General features: G+C 44.5%; 2 protein-coding genes across 2 annotated transcripts; both read right to left on the bottom strand.

Moving 5' to 3' along the window:
* Nucleotides 1-6512: 6512 nt before the first annotated feature.
* On the bottom strand, nucleotides 6513-8615 carry hoxa1a (homeobox A1a). Its single transcript, XM_008331460.3, has 2 exons — nucleotides 7931-8615; nucleotides 6513-7639 (listed from the first exon to the last, which is right to left on the bottom strand). Exons 1-2 carry the CDS (start codon nucleotides 8532-8534, stop codon nucleotides 7257-7259), a joined length of 987 nt encoding a protein of 328 aa, XP_008329682.1. The 5' UTR covers nucleotides 8535-8615; the 3' UTR covers nucleotides 6513-7256.
* Nucleotides 8616-12864: 4249 nt separating this feature from the next.
* LOC103394233 (homeobox protein Hox-A2a) lies at nucleotides 12865-15273 on the bottom strand. Its single transcript, XM_025065216.1, has 2 exons — nucleotides 14551-15273; nucleotides 12865-13991 (listed from the first exon to the last, which is right to left on the bottom strand). Exons 1-2 carry the CDS (start codon nucleotides 14912-14914, stop codon nucleotides 13234-13236), a joined length of 1122 nt encoding a protein of 373 aa, XP_024920984.1. The 5' UTR covers nucleotides 14915-15273; the 3' UTR covers nucleotides 12865-13233.
* Nucleotides 15274-15427: the final 154 nt, after the last annotated feature.

The raw sequence follows: 15427 nt of genomic DNA, 5'->3' as shown, positions 1-15427 counted from the left end.
AAAGTTTGTGTTTCCCCTCCTTCCAGGGTACAAATTTTTCTGGAAAAAAAAACAAAAAAAAAAAAACAAGACAAAACAAAGGTAAGCAACCATGAATCACAAACAAATAAAGATGAGAAGGAAAAACCTGTCTTCTAATGGTGCTCTGCTCAGGAGTCTGCTTCAGCCGTGCTTCACCAGGTCCAGTCCAACATCTGCCACAGGACATAAGGAGAAGAAAAAACAATGTCCTGGTTCTTGGCCATGTCATTCAACATTCAGTCACATCAGTAGTAACAATGGCTCCCATGGAGTTGGTCCATCTGGGCTACTTCCACCCTGCAGTCCAGGAAGCTGGATTTCCAGAAGTCCTTCAGATCCTGAACCAACACCTCTGAGGCAGGAAATGTTGAGGGGGTCTTACCTGTTTGATTGACTGATCTTACCACATTCAGTCAACACCACCTAAATCATGTTGATAGAGTCTGGATGAGTCTGGCAAAAAAAAAAAAAAAAAAAAAAACAACCCAAAAACTCTGGGTTGAAGATCTTCAGGATGAATCTGGGGAAAAAAACAAAACAAAACAGAGATGAGTCGTGTTATGTTCTGAAGTGAGCACACACACTCAGTTTCCGAACTTGGCCTCCGTGCGCAGAAACCCCAACACGTCTGTTCAGTTGAAACAAAGTTGATACAAGTTTAACACATTGCCTACCCTATCTTTTAGAAATTCATTCACAAAAACACTGCAGCTGTAGTTTTAACACTGAAATGTTAAAATATAATTCAATTCGTAACCACGTTCTCCGAACACATCCAAACGTGCGTCAAAGTTTTTGAAACATAGGTTTCAGCAAAACAACAACAAATAACAATTAAAAAAAAAAAGTACCTTTTCTCCCACTTTGGGTGAAGTCAAAACGCCAACATTAGGGAATAAACATCCATCGTGACTCTCAGCCGTCCGTCCGTCCGTCCGTCCATCTGGACCAGGTCGAGTCGCTCATTAGGAATAACTCTCTACACCTGCGGCTTTTAACACGTGCGTGGGCCATTCAGACGCTCAGCGTCACATTCAGTTTAAATCCGTCGCATCTTTGTGACTTAACTACACTTGAGCTGCGTGATTGGCCGACTCCAGAGGGGCGGGGCGTCGGCAGCAGGGGTTTATTTAATTTTGTGCACTGTTTTTAATTAAGAGCTGATCAAGAAACAAACTGTTTATGTTTGAATCCTGAAATGCTTTATTACCAACAGACACTTCTCCGTTAAAGTGCAGTTAATGTTTGTTTGTTTGTTTGTTTGTTTGTTTGTTTGTGCAACAATGGAATTCCAAAATATAAATTGAGAACTTAATGTAACTTCTGAAGTATATCTATAGGGGGCGCTCCATGAACACGTTGGCTAACATTGTATATATATTAGATAAATGATCATTCACTCAACTTTACAAACTCTACATCCTCAACAATCGCACAAACCACAATGTTCTAATAAAACAAGTCTGACGTCACACAGTGCACCGTGCGCCACTGATAACACTCTCCGACACAGTCCAGTATGGTGTCTGTCTCTAGGCAACCGTGACACGCGCAGGCGCATACACAGAGGACGAGATCCGGTGGAGGGCTGAAGAGCGGATCTAGATGTGTTGGTGTCCATAATAATAAATAATAAAAGCTTGTCTGTCAGGTGACTACTCACATTAGTTATGTAAAAACAACTACCCAGACTACTCAGTGTCACCTGATCTCTCTCTGTCTCTCTCTCTGTGCGTGCGTGTGTGTGTGGACTCCTTTTACCTTTTTGGCATAAACACTGACCTTGTCACGACCAACACTTGATCCTAGCAGACTCTCAGGTAAACTTTTGTCAGAGGCCTTTGGGTTTAAGGTAGAATATGCAGAAATTTCAGGCGACTGTTTGTAAACACAGAGCAAACAGAAATAGAGCTGGAATCTTTATTTGATATTAATCTGACCACATAACCACAAACACATACGTATTTTAGTGCTTTATAACTCCATGCCCGCCCCCGCCCTCCCCCCACTTCACTCCTAGATGTTGAGTTTCAACATCACACATCTGTGTGTTTCTGTTGTTATATTTTTAGCTTAGCGATGCTAAGGAAAGATTGTCTTTTCTAGAACTTCCACATGAACAGAAGTGTCTGTCCTTACTTGTGTACATCTGCCAAGCTTGCCATGTGTGTGTGTGTGTGTGTGTTTGATGGGGGCCTTCTTTCTTTGGAGGGTATAAGGGCGCCTCATTGGCTGCCGTGCTGAGGTGAAGCAGAGGTCAGGCCCCGTGTGATGGATGGATCCCTGTCTCTAGACCACTGCCTCTCTCCCCGTCCTCATCAGGGCCTCAGACCTGCAGTGGCGTTCCCTCTGCGTGCTCTGCTCTTCCCACGTCTCTGTGTGCCATTTCTGTTCTTACTTAGCTCCATTTGGCCCAGTACGACAGCCTCGTCCGACCGCGGCAGCAGAGAAAACTGCGGACAACTCTCCGAGGTGAGTTCTGTAGCCTAGCTGTGAACAAACTGCTCTTCAGTCATCGTGCCTGGAACACTCCCCCTAATCCCTGCTTCTCCGCTGGTTAACTCTGCTCACATTCCAGCCACTGTGGTCTCGCCAGCCTCACAGACATATGCAGAAGCAGCAGGGCTGACTTCCTCTGACCACATGATGTCATCTCTCCACTCCTCTCCCTCCATCATACTGTCAATCCCTCCATCCGCACGGTTCCCTTTATCGGCACATGGAGACGCACATCTGTCGATGGAGGAATTCATTTTGGCTGCCAATCACACCAGGGGAGTGGTCAGTGAGCACATATGCCAATACGTCGACCGGCCTGATGACTGACTTCTGTCCATCTGCTGCTCTTGACTTTGTTGACACTTTGTAGATTCCTAAATAGAATGACAAACAGAGTGACCATGAGTGGGAAATGCACGTGTCACGCTTTTTGGGATTTGACCGAGTGAATGGGTGAAGACTGACCATGAACCTTCTCCAGCCAGAATGTATGGACTGAGATTATCTCTGATCAATGCGGGTGTCACTGCAGAGGACGCAGACACACTCTGATGATACGGCCGTGTTCATATTTGTGCAGCCTTCATTTGCATAATGTCATCTTCTCTATTACAATGGGGAAATGAGGCTTAACCGTGGAAGCGTAGGTCAATGAGGTTCAAAGGCAGGGCCAAATGGATATTTACCCTGGGTGGTGCGATGATGAGGTCTGAGTGTTATTTCTTTTTAGTGTTCTTGTTTGTTTGTCACAGAGCACCGCTATCACTGAGAAATTATGTTTCCTCCTGACGTATTTCCCAACGGCTTTGGTACAGATGAACAAACACCTTCACTTGGGAATCTGAGAAAAGCTTTAATTTTCTTTGCATAAAGTAACAAAATAAACTCACAGAGTTGAGGAATGGCCGTGCTTCCTCCTGACTCAGTGATCTTATAGGATACGACTCAGACTTCTGTGCAGGTCAAGCCTTCTGGAAACAGTTCCTCACTTTTGAAGTACATGCTCCGCCTGGTTTCTACAAGAACAATCAAGACCCAGTTTTAGTTTCTTTCCAAACCTAATGTTCTTCTTTGTTCATAACTTCTTCCTCCTGAAGAGGATTTACAGCTTTGACATTCCACACACTTCTACCTCCTTGTTTCACCTTCCTTCTGTCAACACAGACATTTGTTTGTCTTCACATTTATTCAAAACGGTTTTCAACATATCCTCTTCAATAATTAGATTTTTTTTTTCTTCTACACGTTGTAGTTCTGGTTGAACCTGTTGACAACACGTTGACTTCCAAAACAGTTTCTAGAACTTTATTGTCCTTTCAACCGTTTCATGGGCAACCACAAGTTAAGTAAAATTATTTCTAAAAGTTATTTCCTTCAGACCATAATACTTTTGTGTGAAGTGAAAGTTCAAAACTTTCAAACCAAAACGAGTTTCTTTTATTTTGATAAAATTGTCTGAGAGATAAATCTTTGTTTACGATTTCACCTTATTGGGTTTAGATAGAGATCATGGCGTTCTTAGAATAAACTCTGCCCTGGTATTTCAGTGGCAGCGTGGTATGATTGTCTGCGAACATAAATCAAATGTGTTGATATTTTAAATTATTTATCAAGGAGTAAAATATTTATTTATATATATTTAAAACATATATGTATTTTAAATGTATCTGCTTCTGCTTTTGTTTATGTTGCAAAATGTTTAATGTATATTAAATTATTTTAATAACACACTAATAAATAATAATAATAATTTATATTTTATTTAAATATTTTCTTCCATTAGAGAGCCCACACTCATTAAATAATTATTGGAAACATAAAGTGCGAATTATCAAATATAACTGAAAACTGTTTATTAAAATTACGATTATAATTTCAAACATTTAATTGAATTATATTATACCACAATTCCCAAGGTTTTGCGCCAATATACAAACGACAAAATTTCGAAACTAAATATAGGTCAGATATTGGACCATGTTTTCCGAAGGACATTGTGACAAATATATCGGCCAGTGTCATAAACTAATATTTTCCATATGTTCCAGGCCCATTTCATTAAGTGTCTGTTTTTTTAGGCCACATCAAGGACGCACACATGAATTTTACGTTTCATTTTTGCGCCACCTCGTCAACAGTCAGGGTTTTTTTTTGTGTCAAACATCTTTCATCGACTGTGTGTTTGTTCGAGGCCCTAATGAGAACCACCGGTCTGGTCGCAGGGACCGGGAACAGTGTCCAACTTTCAGCAAAGTGAGGTCAACCCTGCACTCAGCAGTCAGTCTGTGTGTGTGTGTGTGAGTGTGTGATCCGAGCCGAAGTGTTGACTGCACTTTTTCAGATGCTTGTTTGCGCAGTGCGATGTGTAAACTGTTGTTTAGGTTCAGGCTCTGACCGCGCGGTGACCCCGCAGTTTTCTTTCAGGGTCAGCTGCCTTTCTAATTCACTGTGGTCGGCTCCTGCAGAGCGCACAGAGGCCCGGGCTAAGAAAGAGACCTTCATCAAAGGGAAAAACCCAGAACACCTAAGAGCGTTCAGAGATGTTTTTTTTTTATTGTCTTGTAAAATAAAACAAGAATATTTAGTTCCTAAAATTATGTCCTTGTAGAAAAAGAGGGTAAAATAGTGACAAATATTTTTCTCTAAATTGTTGTCGATGCTCAATAGACAAATACAAATTAAAAGCAAAATGTTTTAAGCGTTTAAAAATAAATAAGATATCGATTTTTATTTTAAGTTATATATTTAAAATGAACTTTTCAAAATTGTTAATCAACTATGTTTATGTCTGAAAATGTATAACATATATATAATAACATTTAAATGAATATATATACAATTTAGTGGTAGTTTAGTAAATTGTATATATATTACTTAAATGTGTGTATATATACATATATGTGCGAGTGTATGTGTGCAATACAAACAAAATGTTTTGGTACACAGACAAACTAGACATACGTGAAATACACCAAGCAACAGGTAACTATTACCTTTATTTAATTTTTTATTTTAATAATTTTAATTATTTAATTTAACAAATTTAATGATAATAGTAATGATAATAGTCTACTAATGTTAGACTAATAGTAATGTTATTTTTGAAATTAATCACAATTAAGTTTCAATTAATATGCAACATGACAGAGGATGCACTTTGTGCTAAAAATATTTAAAAATGTATATATTTTATATATTATAGAATGATTGTATTTTTTGTGTGTTTTTCCTACATACAAGTTTAGTAGGTCAAATCCATTTTAAAGAATGTTTACTTCTCTGTGTATATTCAAATGAAAGCCAACCTTAAAACTTCAAACATGTTCAAACTTTGACGTCATCTTGATTTTCCTGACTGGCTCCTGGTTGTGTCAGTGAACATTCTTCGTTGTATTTACACCGAAACAACTGCTCTGACAACGAAATGAGGGTGTGACCCAACTCACCTTGTCACAGGTGCGGCCTTTGTCCTGAAAGAGAGGGGGAAAAAAACACATGAGCAGCACTGAAAATAAACAGCACCAATAACAGAGGAGCAGCTCGTGCAGATGAATGGCACCACCATCTCTGTTTATTTACGATGGGATGGAAGTGCATCCTTCAAAAACTGCATTTCTTTTCCATAATCGCATAATTTAATCTTGTGATTTAAACGCAGTTTCTTATAAAAGTTTAGTTTTGTGTTGATGTCAGCCTGTGTTTGACAGACACTGCTGCAACTTTTCACCGTGCACCCCGTCATCAGGTGCTGCTGATGACACCTCTGTGTAACTCGGTGAACTGGGGAGTTGACGCTGACGGGGCCAGTCGATAGTCTAACCTCGATGTTTAATCGATATGAGTTTTTTTTTTTAGTCCCCTCAATAAGACCGTAGCTCGATGAGGTTGTCATCACAAATTACGCGGGCGTCCGCGCTCCCATCTCCTCCGTGGATAAACATGCTCCTTCTTATGCCAATAGCGGTTGACCCCAGGGGGAGGGGACGCGCACGGCCGCATACATTGAGAGACTCAGATATGGGACATAAAAAGAACTGAAGACATGTGCTCTGATTGGTGGGTTAAAGTGGAGACTTTTTTTAAAAAAAAAGTATGATTTACCAGATGTTTGCGCTCATCAACGACACATGAAGAGTTTTCATTTGAAGTAAACGCACTTTAATACTCATGATTAACCCGTAAACGTCTCTCTGGACAATCCACTCTCCCTGGATTACATAGACCACAGATTAAAGCCTGCTCCGACAATCACGTGACCACGAAGCTCGGATCTCCAACTGATAAAACTCAGTGCCTCGCTCGTAAACACATGAAAGCATTGCGCGTCGTGCAAACCTCACACAGAATACATTCAGAAAGTCACAGACACACTTTCACAATAAACTCTATAAGGTGTTGGTTGATTGTTTGTTGCCTGATTGATCGACATCCCGGGCAATCAGTCCGGCCTCGGCCATCACGCACGTCTTTGGCACATGTGAGGTATTCGCTCGTGAGGGGGGGGGGCGTGAAAAAACAGGATCATGTTGTGCCACAGATTTAACATTTAGTCAGAAACCGTGTGAAACATCACGTACACAGGTATGTACACGAAACACTGAAAGTCTTCCAACACGTATTTAACCAGGAGATTTTTTTTCCAAAGTTCTCATTAGTGCATAAACTCGTCCACATCTGCAGGCTCTGACACAATAGCTGTGGCATGTGTGACGCCATGACATGTTCGACTCTAACTCTCAGTTAGAGGAGTAAGGGTCAGCTCCAGTGGACGACAGCGTGGATGTTGAGGGAGAAGGAGAGGATGGAGCAGAAATGGACTTCTCGGATGCTGCGTCGTCCTTTTTGTCCTCTGTGTTTTCCCCAGCATCCGAGCTTGTTGGAGCTTTGGCCGGAAGCAGCCCCTCCTTCTCCCGCTTCTTCTGCTTCATCCGCCGGTTCTGGAACCAGATTTTCACCTGAGTCTCATTCAGCTGCAGGGCAGCTGCAATCTCTACACGCCGCGCACGCGTCAGGTACTTGTTGAAGTGGAACTCCTTCTCCAACTCTGTGAGCTGCTTGGTGGTGAAGTTGGTCCGGACAGTGTTGGGCTGACCACCGTAGCCGTACTCCCCTGACCTGCCTGTGGGCAAACAAACCACGTCACCTTTGGCTGGAGATAAAATGATAATACGGATTGAAATAAACTAAACTAAAAGTAGAGCATCTCAGAGGAACCGAACGTGAGCAATGGCATGGCTTTGTTTTTCAATTTTATTCAATGATTTAATTTATAAATTTTTAAAACCTCATAATAATTATTCCAGGTTAATAATGCTTTGGATTTTTGTGCAAGTTCAGGTTCAGTTCTGTTCTGACTCCAGGAGCCAACATCCTGTAAACCAAAACCACATGGTCCATATTTAGCACCTACCAGTTTTTGGTGGGTTCCTCTTGACCTTCATCCAGTCAAAGGTCTGGGCAGAGGACGCAGCCTCGGACAGAGGGGAACAGCATGCCTCCAGGTGGGCTGCGTGCAGAGGAGACAGAGGGTTCGAACAGCCAGGAAACGGGGTGGCCTGTTCATGCCCGCCGCCGTAGGCTGCATGGGCGTACTGCAGCTGACCCAGGGGGGCGCCACTGTACCCTTGGCGATGCTGCGAGACCATGGGGGAGGAAATGTTGCCCGAGTACATCAACGGGCCACACTGTGGGAATCCAGCTGTGGTGTCAACTTCCTGGTTGAGTGCGTATGGGTTGTATGTAGCACAGAAACTTTGGGGTCCATAGCTGGAGCTACAGGCCGGGTGGGCCCCATAGGCAAGACCCAGAGGGGGGGCATTGGACTGGTACGACCCCTGGTGGGGGATGACATCAGGGGAAGCCCTGCTGCCCATGAACCGGTCATCCGCCCCGCAGTTGTTGACACTCACTGCACAGGACTGGAAAGTGGTCAAACCGTGGTCCGTGTGGAAAGTCCTGACCGAGCATGAGCCGCCGTCCCCGCTCATCACCGTGTAGTCCAGGAAGCTGCTCATTGTAGCATCTTTCGTCCAGGACCGAGGGACCGTCCGCCGTACAGACACCCTCAGGTCTCCTCTGATCTCCTCTGCTCTCCCCACTTTTCCCTCAGTGTCCGTGCCAATCTTTACCTTTACTCCGACCTCATCACGGGGAGGAGGAGGAGGACGCACGGCCCGATATCAATGAACGGCTGCTGTCACGTGGGCCCGGGTCAGCCAGTGAGGCACTTGTCCTTATCCCTGTGGCCGGTGACAGATTGGCGTTCGAGTGGCTATTTAAATTCCAGGCGCTCGTCGATCAAGGTGACGCGCGTCGCCACTAATGTATTGGCTGAGCAAACAACGAGCTGTAAGGCAAACGGCGGTGGACAGCGCCGGGGTCGCAGCACCATGAGCAGGGAGCGGATAAGAGTGTGACTCCGTTAACACCATAGATCTGCTGAGTGTCGCCCCAGGGAAGATTAACGCTTCACCCCTCGGCCAGTGCAAGTGGAGCTGCACACACTCTGACCTCAGGTGATGGGGCTATTTTTGGAAAAGTCTGTGAGTGTGTGTGTGTGTATGCCTGTGTAATATTTTGACATTGTTGGCGGTGTTTTCAGGGCCCTTGTTCTTATGAAACAAATGTCATTTCTGCGTCTGTTGTTATTGTTACGCATTTTAAGGGAGTGAGGTTTGTAATATAGTCCTAGGTAGACTGTACTAATGAATGGAGTGTGTGTGTGTGTGTGTGTGTGGGGGGGGTGTTGAGTGGCTAATGAATGGATTTGTGTATGCACTTGTACACTGTATGTTATAAAGGCTTTGTTACGGTATGAAATCTAAACTTAGACCTTGTTTTATTTATTCTTTTCACATCACTTTTAGGTTATTTGTTAAGAGCGTATCTATCTATCTATCTGTCTATCTATCTGACGGACAGACGAATGGCTGGATCAGTGCTTAGTGTGCGCACGTGCGCGCGCGCGCGGTCACGCTGTACCCTTTTGAGCTCATCCGCGCGCGTACGTGTCCGCCTCCATGTATCACACTTCGACTCTGTGAGGGGTTTGCACCGCGCCTCGACATGAAAGAAAAGACGGAGCGCTTCAACTTCCAGTCCATTGACAGAAACCCTTCTCTGCTGCCATATTAAAGTCACATTAGGAATGCGTGGCCGCCTTCACTTGCTGCAGGAAAGGGCGCGGGCGACGCGGCGACAAGATAACATATTGAACATTAAGCTCGTGTTGTATTATTTTTCTCCCTGCGTGTCTCGGGGTCACGGGGTCGGCTGTGTAGGTGACTGTGATTTTACACCCACATGTATTCATTACGCCTCTATAATGATCAAATGAGCTGATAATGTTAGGCACGTCGTAGGAGCTAATGTGCCCATATATGTAGCCCGAGGTGCGAGAGTGGGCTGATTATCCTGTTAAGTTCATCAAATCAAGCTGCGAGAGGAGTGGATGGAGTGAAGCGGGGGGGGGGGAGGGGAGGAAAGAGGAGAAGTGCGTGGGAAAGAGATACGGCAGATATGGCAGAGAGCAGAGGCAACCTCTCACTGAGGAAGGAAAAGGGAGGAGGCGGGAGGAGGGAAGGGAGGAGGCAGAGTGAGAGAAGGGATTGGACGGAAAGACGAGCGCCTCCTATGGTGGCATGTGGGAAATATCAGGAAAAATAGGACTTTCAGTTGTATATCGAACAGAGACACACAGATAGATAATGTGTATCATACAATACTACGAATAATATTTAAAAATATATATACAGTGCTGGCCGATATAGCACTTACAGCTGAGATATGACTCATTCTCAATCACAATGCACTGTGCAATTCAATGAGTTTGATTTTTTATTAAACAAATGAAACGAAGACATCTTTGCCCTTCAAAACCTTTCACAAAGAGGTCTTCCATAAAAGATAACATGTAGACTGTTCTCAGCAGCCACGTGCTGTTGTAAACACAAAGCAGCCATAACAGTAACTAACTTTAATTATTTAATGAAGCAAAAGAAAATGGTGTCAACAGAACACCTTGTGGCCATCTAGAATAGTGCACGACTGCACAGCAGTCTGTCATTTTCATTGTCTTACTAAGGCTGGATATCTTTACAAATGCAGAAGGCTACAGTGTCATTTGTTGTCTTTGGAGCTGAGCTGTTAGCCAGCAGTGCATGGAAAAAGCTTTGAATAAGTTGCTCACCACTCTTAGTCGCCACACCTGCCGGGGATGCCGGGTAACTGGCGCAGGCCTCCACGGTCACACCTTCGCTTCAGGTGACTAATGAGGTCCCTGTGTAGCAGCACGGCACAGTTTGTAAATAACATCCGTGGTGCAGCCAAACTTTTGATTCATAATTGACAGGCGAGTAAAGAGCTCTACCTACGCCATGTTTGTTTTGAACAGCGCGGCTACGCGCATCAATACGCCCCGAGGCGCACATACAATGGTGCACATCCGCGGTGCACGTTAATGTAAAGAAGATCCTATTTAGTCGGAGTAACAATGTTCAAAAATAATATGTTATTTGGTTTGTTACATGTACAAATAAATGCAGAAACCGCTCAATTTAAAAAAAAAGTTTTTTTACCCATATAAAGACATATATATATGTGTGTGTGTGTGTGAACATAGGCTATATATAAACAAGCATGTGGTTATTAATAAAGAAGTGCTGCAAAGTTCTCACTACAGTTAAAAAAAGAAAAAACGCAGTGGAGTCAATAGCTCCTCCGACATATATATACGCTTCCCTCCTCCCTCCTCCCTCCTCCCCCGTCTTCCCAGCTGCCTGTGCGGCCACAGAGCGAGTGGGCGCAGTGGAACCAGCCTGCTGCCTGTTTGCCTGTCTGTGGAAACTTCGCCAGACCCTGCAGCCTTCTTGGCTCTTTGTGTGAGCACATGTGCGCAGAATAGGCGCGCTGTCTCGGAATGATTTGGTTATACTGGCCCTGGTGGTTAGTCAAGGAGCTGTGGAGCGAGCCCTGCTCCTACCCATACCCCCATAGGCAGCGAGAGGGAGGGGGGGGGGGGGGGGGGGAGAGAGAGAGAGAGAGTTGAGTCATTCATTCAGTCGATGGAGTCCTTATGGCTTCCACATTATTCGATAAACCCAGATCTGGAGCTTGGTTGACTTGTATGAGTTTGTTAATCGATGCACACAGACCAGTGACGCAACTGGTGGTTTTGTTCAGTTCACACAAACACACTTGGAGTGTAATAACCTATTGAATCAAAGTGTGTGTGTGTGAGTGCATAACTGATTCCATAGGTCAAGTCAATACGGTAGAGCCAGAGCATAATAGAATAGAGTCGTCATCCCTGTATTGGACCTAAAGACTTCCAGTGCGACACTAACCCACGCTCCAATAAAGTTAGAAAAATACTACCAAAACCCGTGTAGTCTTCCTGGAATACTTCTCTCCACAGTCCCTGCTCTGCCCCGTGGACTAATTTCAGAGCCCGTGATTTAGTCTGTTCGAGCTGCTTCTGTTTGTGCCGCTGACTGCGGGCCAGAGCCGTGTTTAAACAAGCCATAAAAATGAATTATGACCGAACGCACGCACGAGTCTCGGCCCCTTTTAGCACCAGGAATTGGGGAGTCCCATATGAAAATGTAAGTGGGGTTTTATTTGTGCACATTACGCCACAATTGGTCTCCTTAATGTCCGCCTCATTCATGCCACGGAGTGATTTATGAGCTCCTGAAGGCAAACATGGCTCGGGTGTTTGCCTGCAACATGCACACAATGTGAAGAGCCTTGTCATGCTTTAAGAACCATGTTGGCGTGTATTTGCTTTTAAGGAATCTGTGCTAAGTCATTAAAAGGCCAATAAAAGATAAATGACGATAACGGCGACCGTGTAGTCTGCGTTCACGTGTTTGTTTCTCCTTTTGTTACATGCGTGCGTTGAACTACAACTCTGAATAATGTATTCCTAATCATAATAATAATTTTTATTTTTATTTATTTTTCCACTGCTAACTGCAAACTAATTTAAATGAATTCTAAACAAAATTCAACGGTATGAGTTTTTAAAAGTTTACTATTAAAGTTTAATTTGCGTGTGTTAATTTCACATATATTTATAGTCGATATTAGTAATTTGCAACTATGTAAATATGTGAAAAAATGAATTTAAAATACAAATACAATTCATGTACGTGCCTTTCCAACTCAATGCGGCCCACGCTATTTATATTCATTGGCAACCTGTTGTTAAAATTTGCATGCACCGTCTCTATTCCTCTGCCCTACTTTTTTTTTATTATTTTGCATATTTTCTACATGAATAATTCACGTAAGAAATGTTCAGCGTGTGAAATGGAAAAACAAACGACTCCAAACACAAGGAAAAAAAGGGATTGTAGCAAGTTAATTGTATTCTAACAAAAATATCCAAGACGTTGGGAGCTATACAAAAATAAAAACGACCAGGTTCCATAGGCCTAATATTGTATCATTATTCACATACACTCATAATTTCCATTCCAAGAGATCGATTTCTTATGGTAATTACAAGCCACTTTCTGAAGAAGAGCTACTTCAACGAGACAAGTCCGTCCTTACCTTGAATAAACTGTCAAGTCAAAGAAAAAAAAGAAAGAAAATCAAGAGAATAAATGTGCCGAATTTACAAACAACACCCGAGGTAACACCATTCTAGCCTGATATTTATTGTCCATCTTACCCCCTCAAAAAAATGGTTACTCTGATTGGTGTGAATTAATAGTTCAGATGCTGCAGGTCGATTGTAGTTAGAGACTCCGAGAAAAAATAGAAAGTGTCCGTGGAAATGTCCACCGGGCTGTCCAGAGATTCTGACAAGCTCGGCGAGGCCGCGTCGGAAAGTTGTAGGCAGGAATCCGAGGAGAAAGGCTGAAAGTCGTGTATAGAAACATCCAGGGCCGGGGGACTGTCGCCATTGTCCGGGTCAGATGCCGAGCCGGGGCCCATTGTTGACATGCAGCCCGGAACAGTGGGTGACGGGTTGGGAAAATGTTTCAGATTTTTGTCATTGCTGTTCAGCGGCGCAGCAGCAAAGCCGTGCAGGGACTCTCCATTGTGAAGCTGCTGTGACGAGGCCAGAGAGTTGTTTTGAAAGGAGCAGGTATCTCTTTCCAGCAGGGCCCCACTCCGCTCGTACAGCTGCGGGGCCTCGTCCTCCTCCTCCTCCTCCTCGCTGTGGATGCTGTCCTCGGCTCCGGCGCCTTTCCCGTCCCCGTTGTGGTTCTCCTTGCTCTGGGTCTGGCGCTTGTGCTTCATGCGTCGGTTCTGGAACCAGACCTTGACCTGCCTCTCGGTCAGGTCCAGCAGAGCGGCTATTTCCACCCTCCTCGGCCGACACAGATACTTGTTGAAGTGGAACTCCTTCTCCAGCTCCAGCAGCTGGGTGTTGGTGTACGCCGTCCTCAGCCGCCGGGAGCCTCCTCCTCCTCCTCCCCCGCCGCCGCCGCCGCCGCTCTCCACAATCTCAGGCGAGCCTGCAAGAAGGAGCAGAGTGGCGGAGTGAAGATTAAAATGCTGGACTGCACTGTTACATCACCTCACAACAACATGCTGCAGCAAAATGGCCGCTGGAGCTGCATTGAAGGCAGCCTCACAGCCTGTGCTGTCGTTATCTAAAAATCACCGCTGGTTACAGATAATAATCTTCTGCTTTTTACGCATAAAATAATGTGTTCGACCTGGTCGTGCAGAGGCAGAGAGGGTGCAGAATAAAAGCTGTGAGGTCCAGGCTGCTGTGGGATACTTAATGAATGCTCCAGCTGCCCTCCTCGGCAACGGCACTCCATCACTCTTCATTACTGTCACACATCAAAACTCTGCCACGGCGAGGAGAATAAATCATCTCCCATCACCAAACTTTAGCCCAAACTTTTCCCCTTTGCTCGGTCACAGCAAGGCAATAACAATGATCCAGTAAATCCAAAATGATTTGTTTATTCGGCTCATTTTACTGGTCACCTCAGTGCAGTCGGTTTTTTTTTCTCTCCCTAAAATGACATAGTCATCTCTGTTCCTGATGGAGAAATCACCCACCTTTTGGAGAAAAACACACGGGTCCATTGGAGATGGTGGTAGCGGTGGAGGTTGGCAGGTGGTTCCTCTTGGAGGCTTTCTTCTCCCGCATCCAAGGGTACTCCGGGGGTAGGGAGGCGGTGGGTAGCTGGCTGCATCCGTCGGGGCTGTGCCTAGGCCGGCCGTGGCGCGGATGGCTGCCCGGGTTCAGGCTGGGAATGGTCTGCTCAAAGGGAGGAGGAATCAGTGTCGGGCGTGAAAGCGTCGAGCTCTTGATTGATGAACTTTGAAATGAATCAGCGACAGGGGGGAAAGATGTCAGGCACTCAGCAAGCGACGGCTGACTATTGATAAAACCGCTCTCTCGCTCGAATTCGTAATTCATCTCCGCTCCCTGAGAGCCGAGGAAAGTTTGCACGCGTATTTTTATAAATGTTGCGGCTCAGTGAGGACGAGGAAAGAAAAAAAAATCATGTAGAAAAATCTCGTGGTTGGGTTTTTATTTTTTTTGGTTCTATTTCACTGATTACGGCCGTGTGGGGACCGAGCTACTATTAAACTATTGAATTCATGGAGACAAGGTTGAAATTGGACCGAATTGCCTGTCACATGATTACCTCTGTCCAATGACAATTTGAGGCTTAATCAAAAGAAGCCACTGTCTGTCTGATTGATCCAAAAAGTCAGGCGAAGCTGCGGGACGCCTGTTTTTATTTACATCTTTGTCCGCTCAGTTTATCCTCCTGCTCGCCATCAGAGTCCAGTCCAGTCCAGTCCAGTCCACTAAGCTACAAAATGTGTTTTTTAAGAATGGCTGACGCTCACTATTACAGGGAAGGAGCCCGGGCTGGGGTGCGCGCGGATTCGTGCACTCCTCTTTTCTCGTATTGTTTGAGGA

The sequence above is a fragment of the Cynoglossus semilaevis genome, chromosome 18 (assembly GCF_000523025.1).
Source record: "Cynoglossus semilaevis isolate Cse_v1.0 chromosome 18, Cse_v1.0, whole genome shotgun sequence".
NCBI classification, from domain to species: domain Eukaryota; kingdom Metazoa; phylum Chordata; class Actinopteri; order Pleuronectiformes; family Cynoglossidae; genus Cynoglossus; species Cynoglossus semilaevis.
Note: the sequence above shows the minus strand (reverse complement) of the source record. Positions and strands in the feature narration are given on the sequence as shown.

What these genes read in the sequence shown, in the direction of transcription:
- hoxa1a (XM_008331460.3), bottom strand. Translation starts at nt 8,534, where the DNA reads ATGAGCAGCTTCCTGGACTACACGGTGATGAGCGGGGACGGCGGCTCA. An exon ending in GAGGAACCCACCAAAAACTG is followed by an intron (nt 7,640 to 7,930) that starts GTAGGTGCTAAA and finishes GTTTGCCCACAG; the next exon opens with GCAGGTCAGGGGAGTACGGC.
- LOC103394233 (XM_025065216.1), bottom strand. Translation starts at nt 14,914, where the DNA reads ATGAATTACGAATTCGAGCGAGAGAGCGGTTTTATCAATAGTCAGCCG. An exon ending in CGTGTGTTTTTCTCCAAAAG is followed by an intron (nt 13,992 to 14,550) that starts GTGGGTGATTTC and finishes TCCTTCTTGCAG; the next exon opens with GCTCGCCTGAGATTGTGGAG.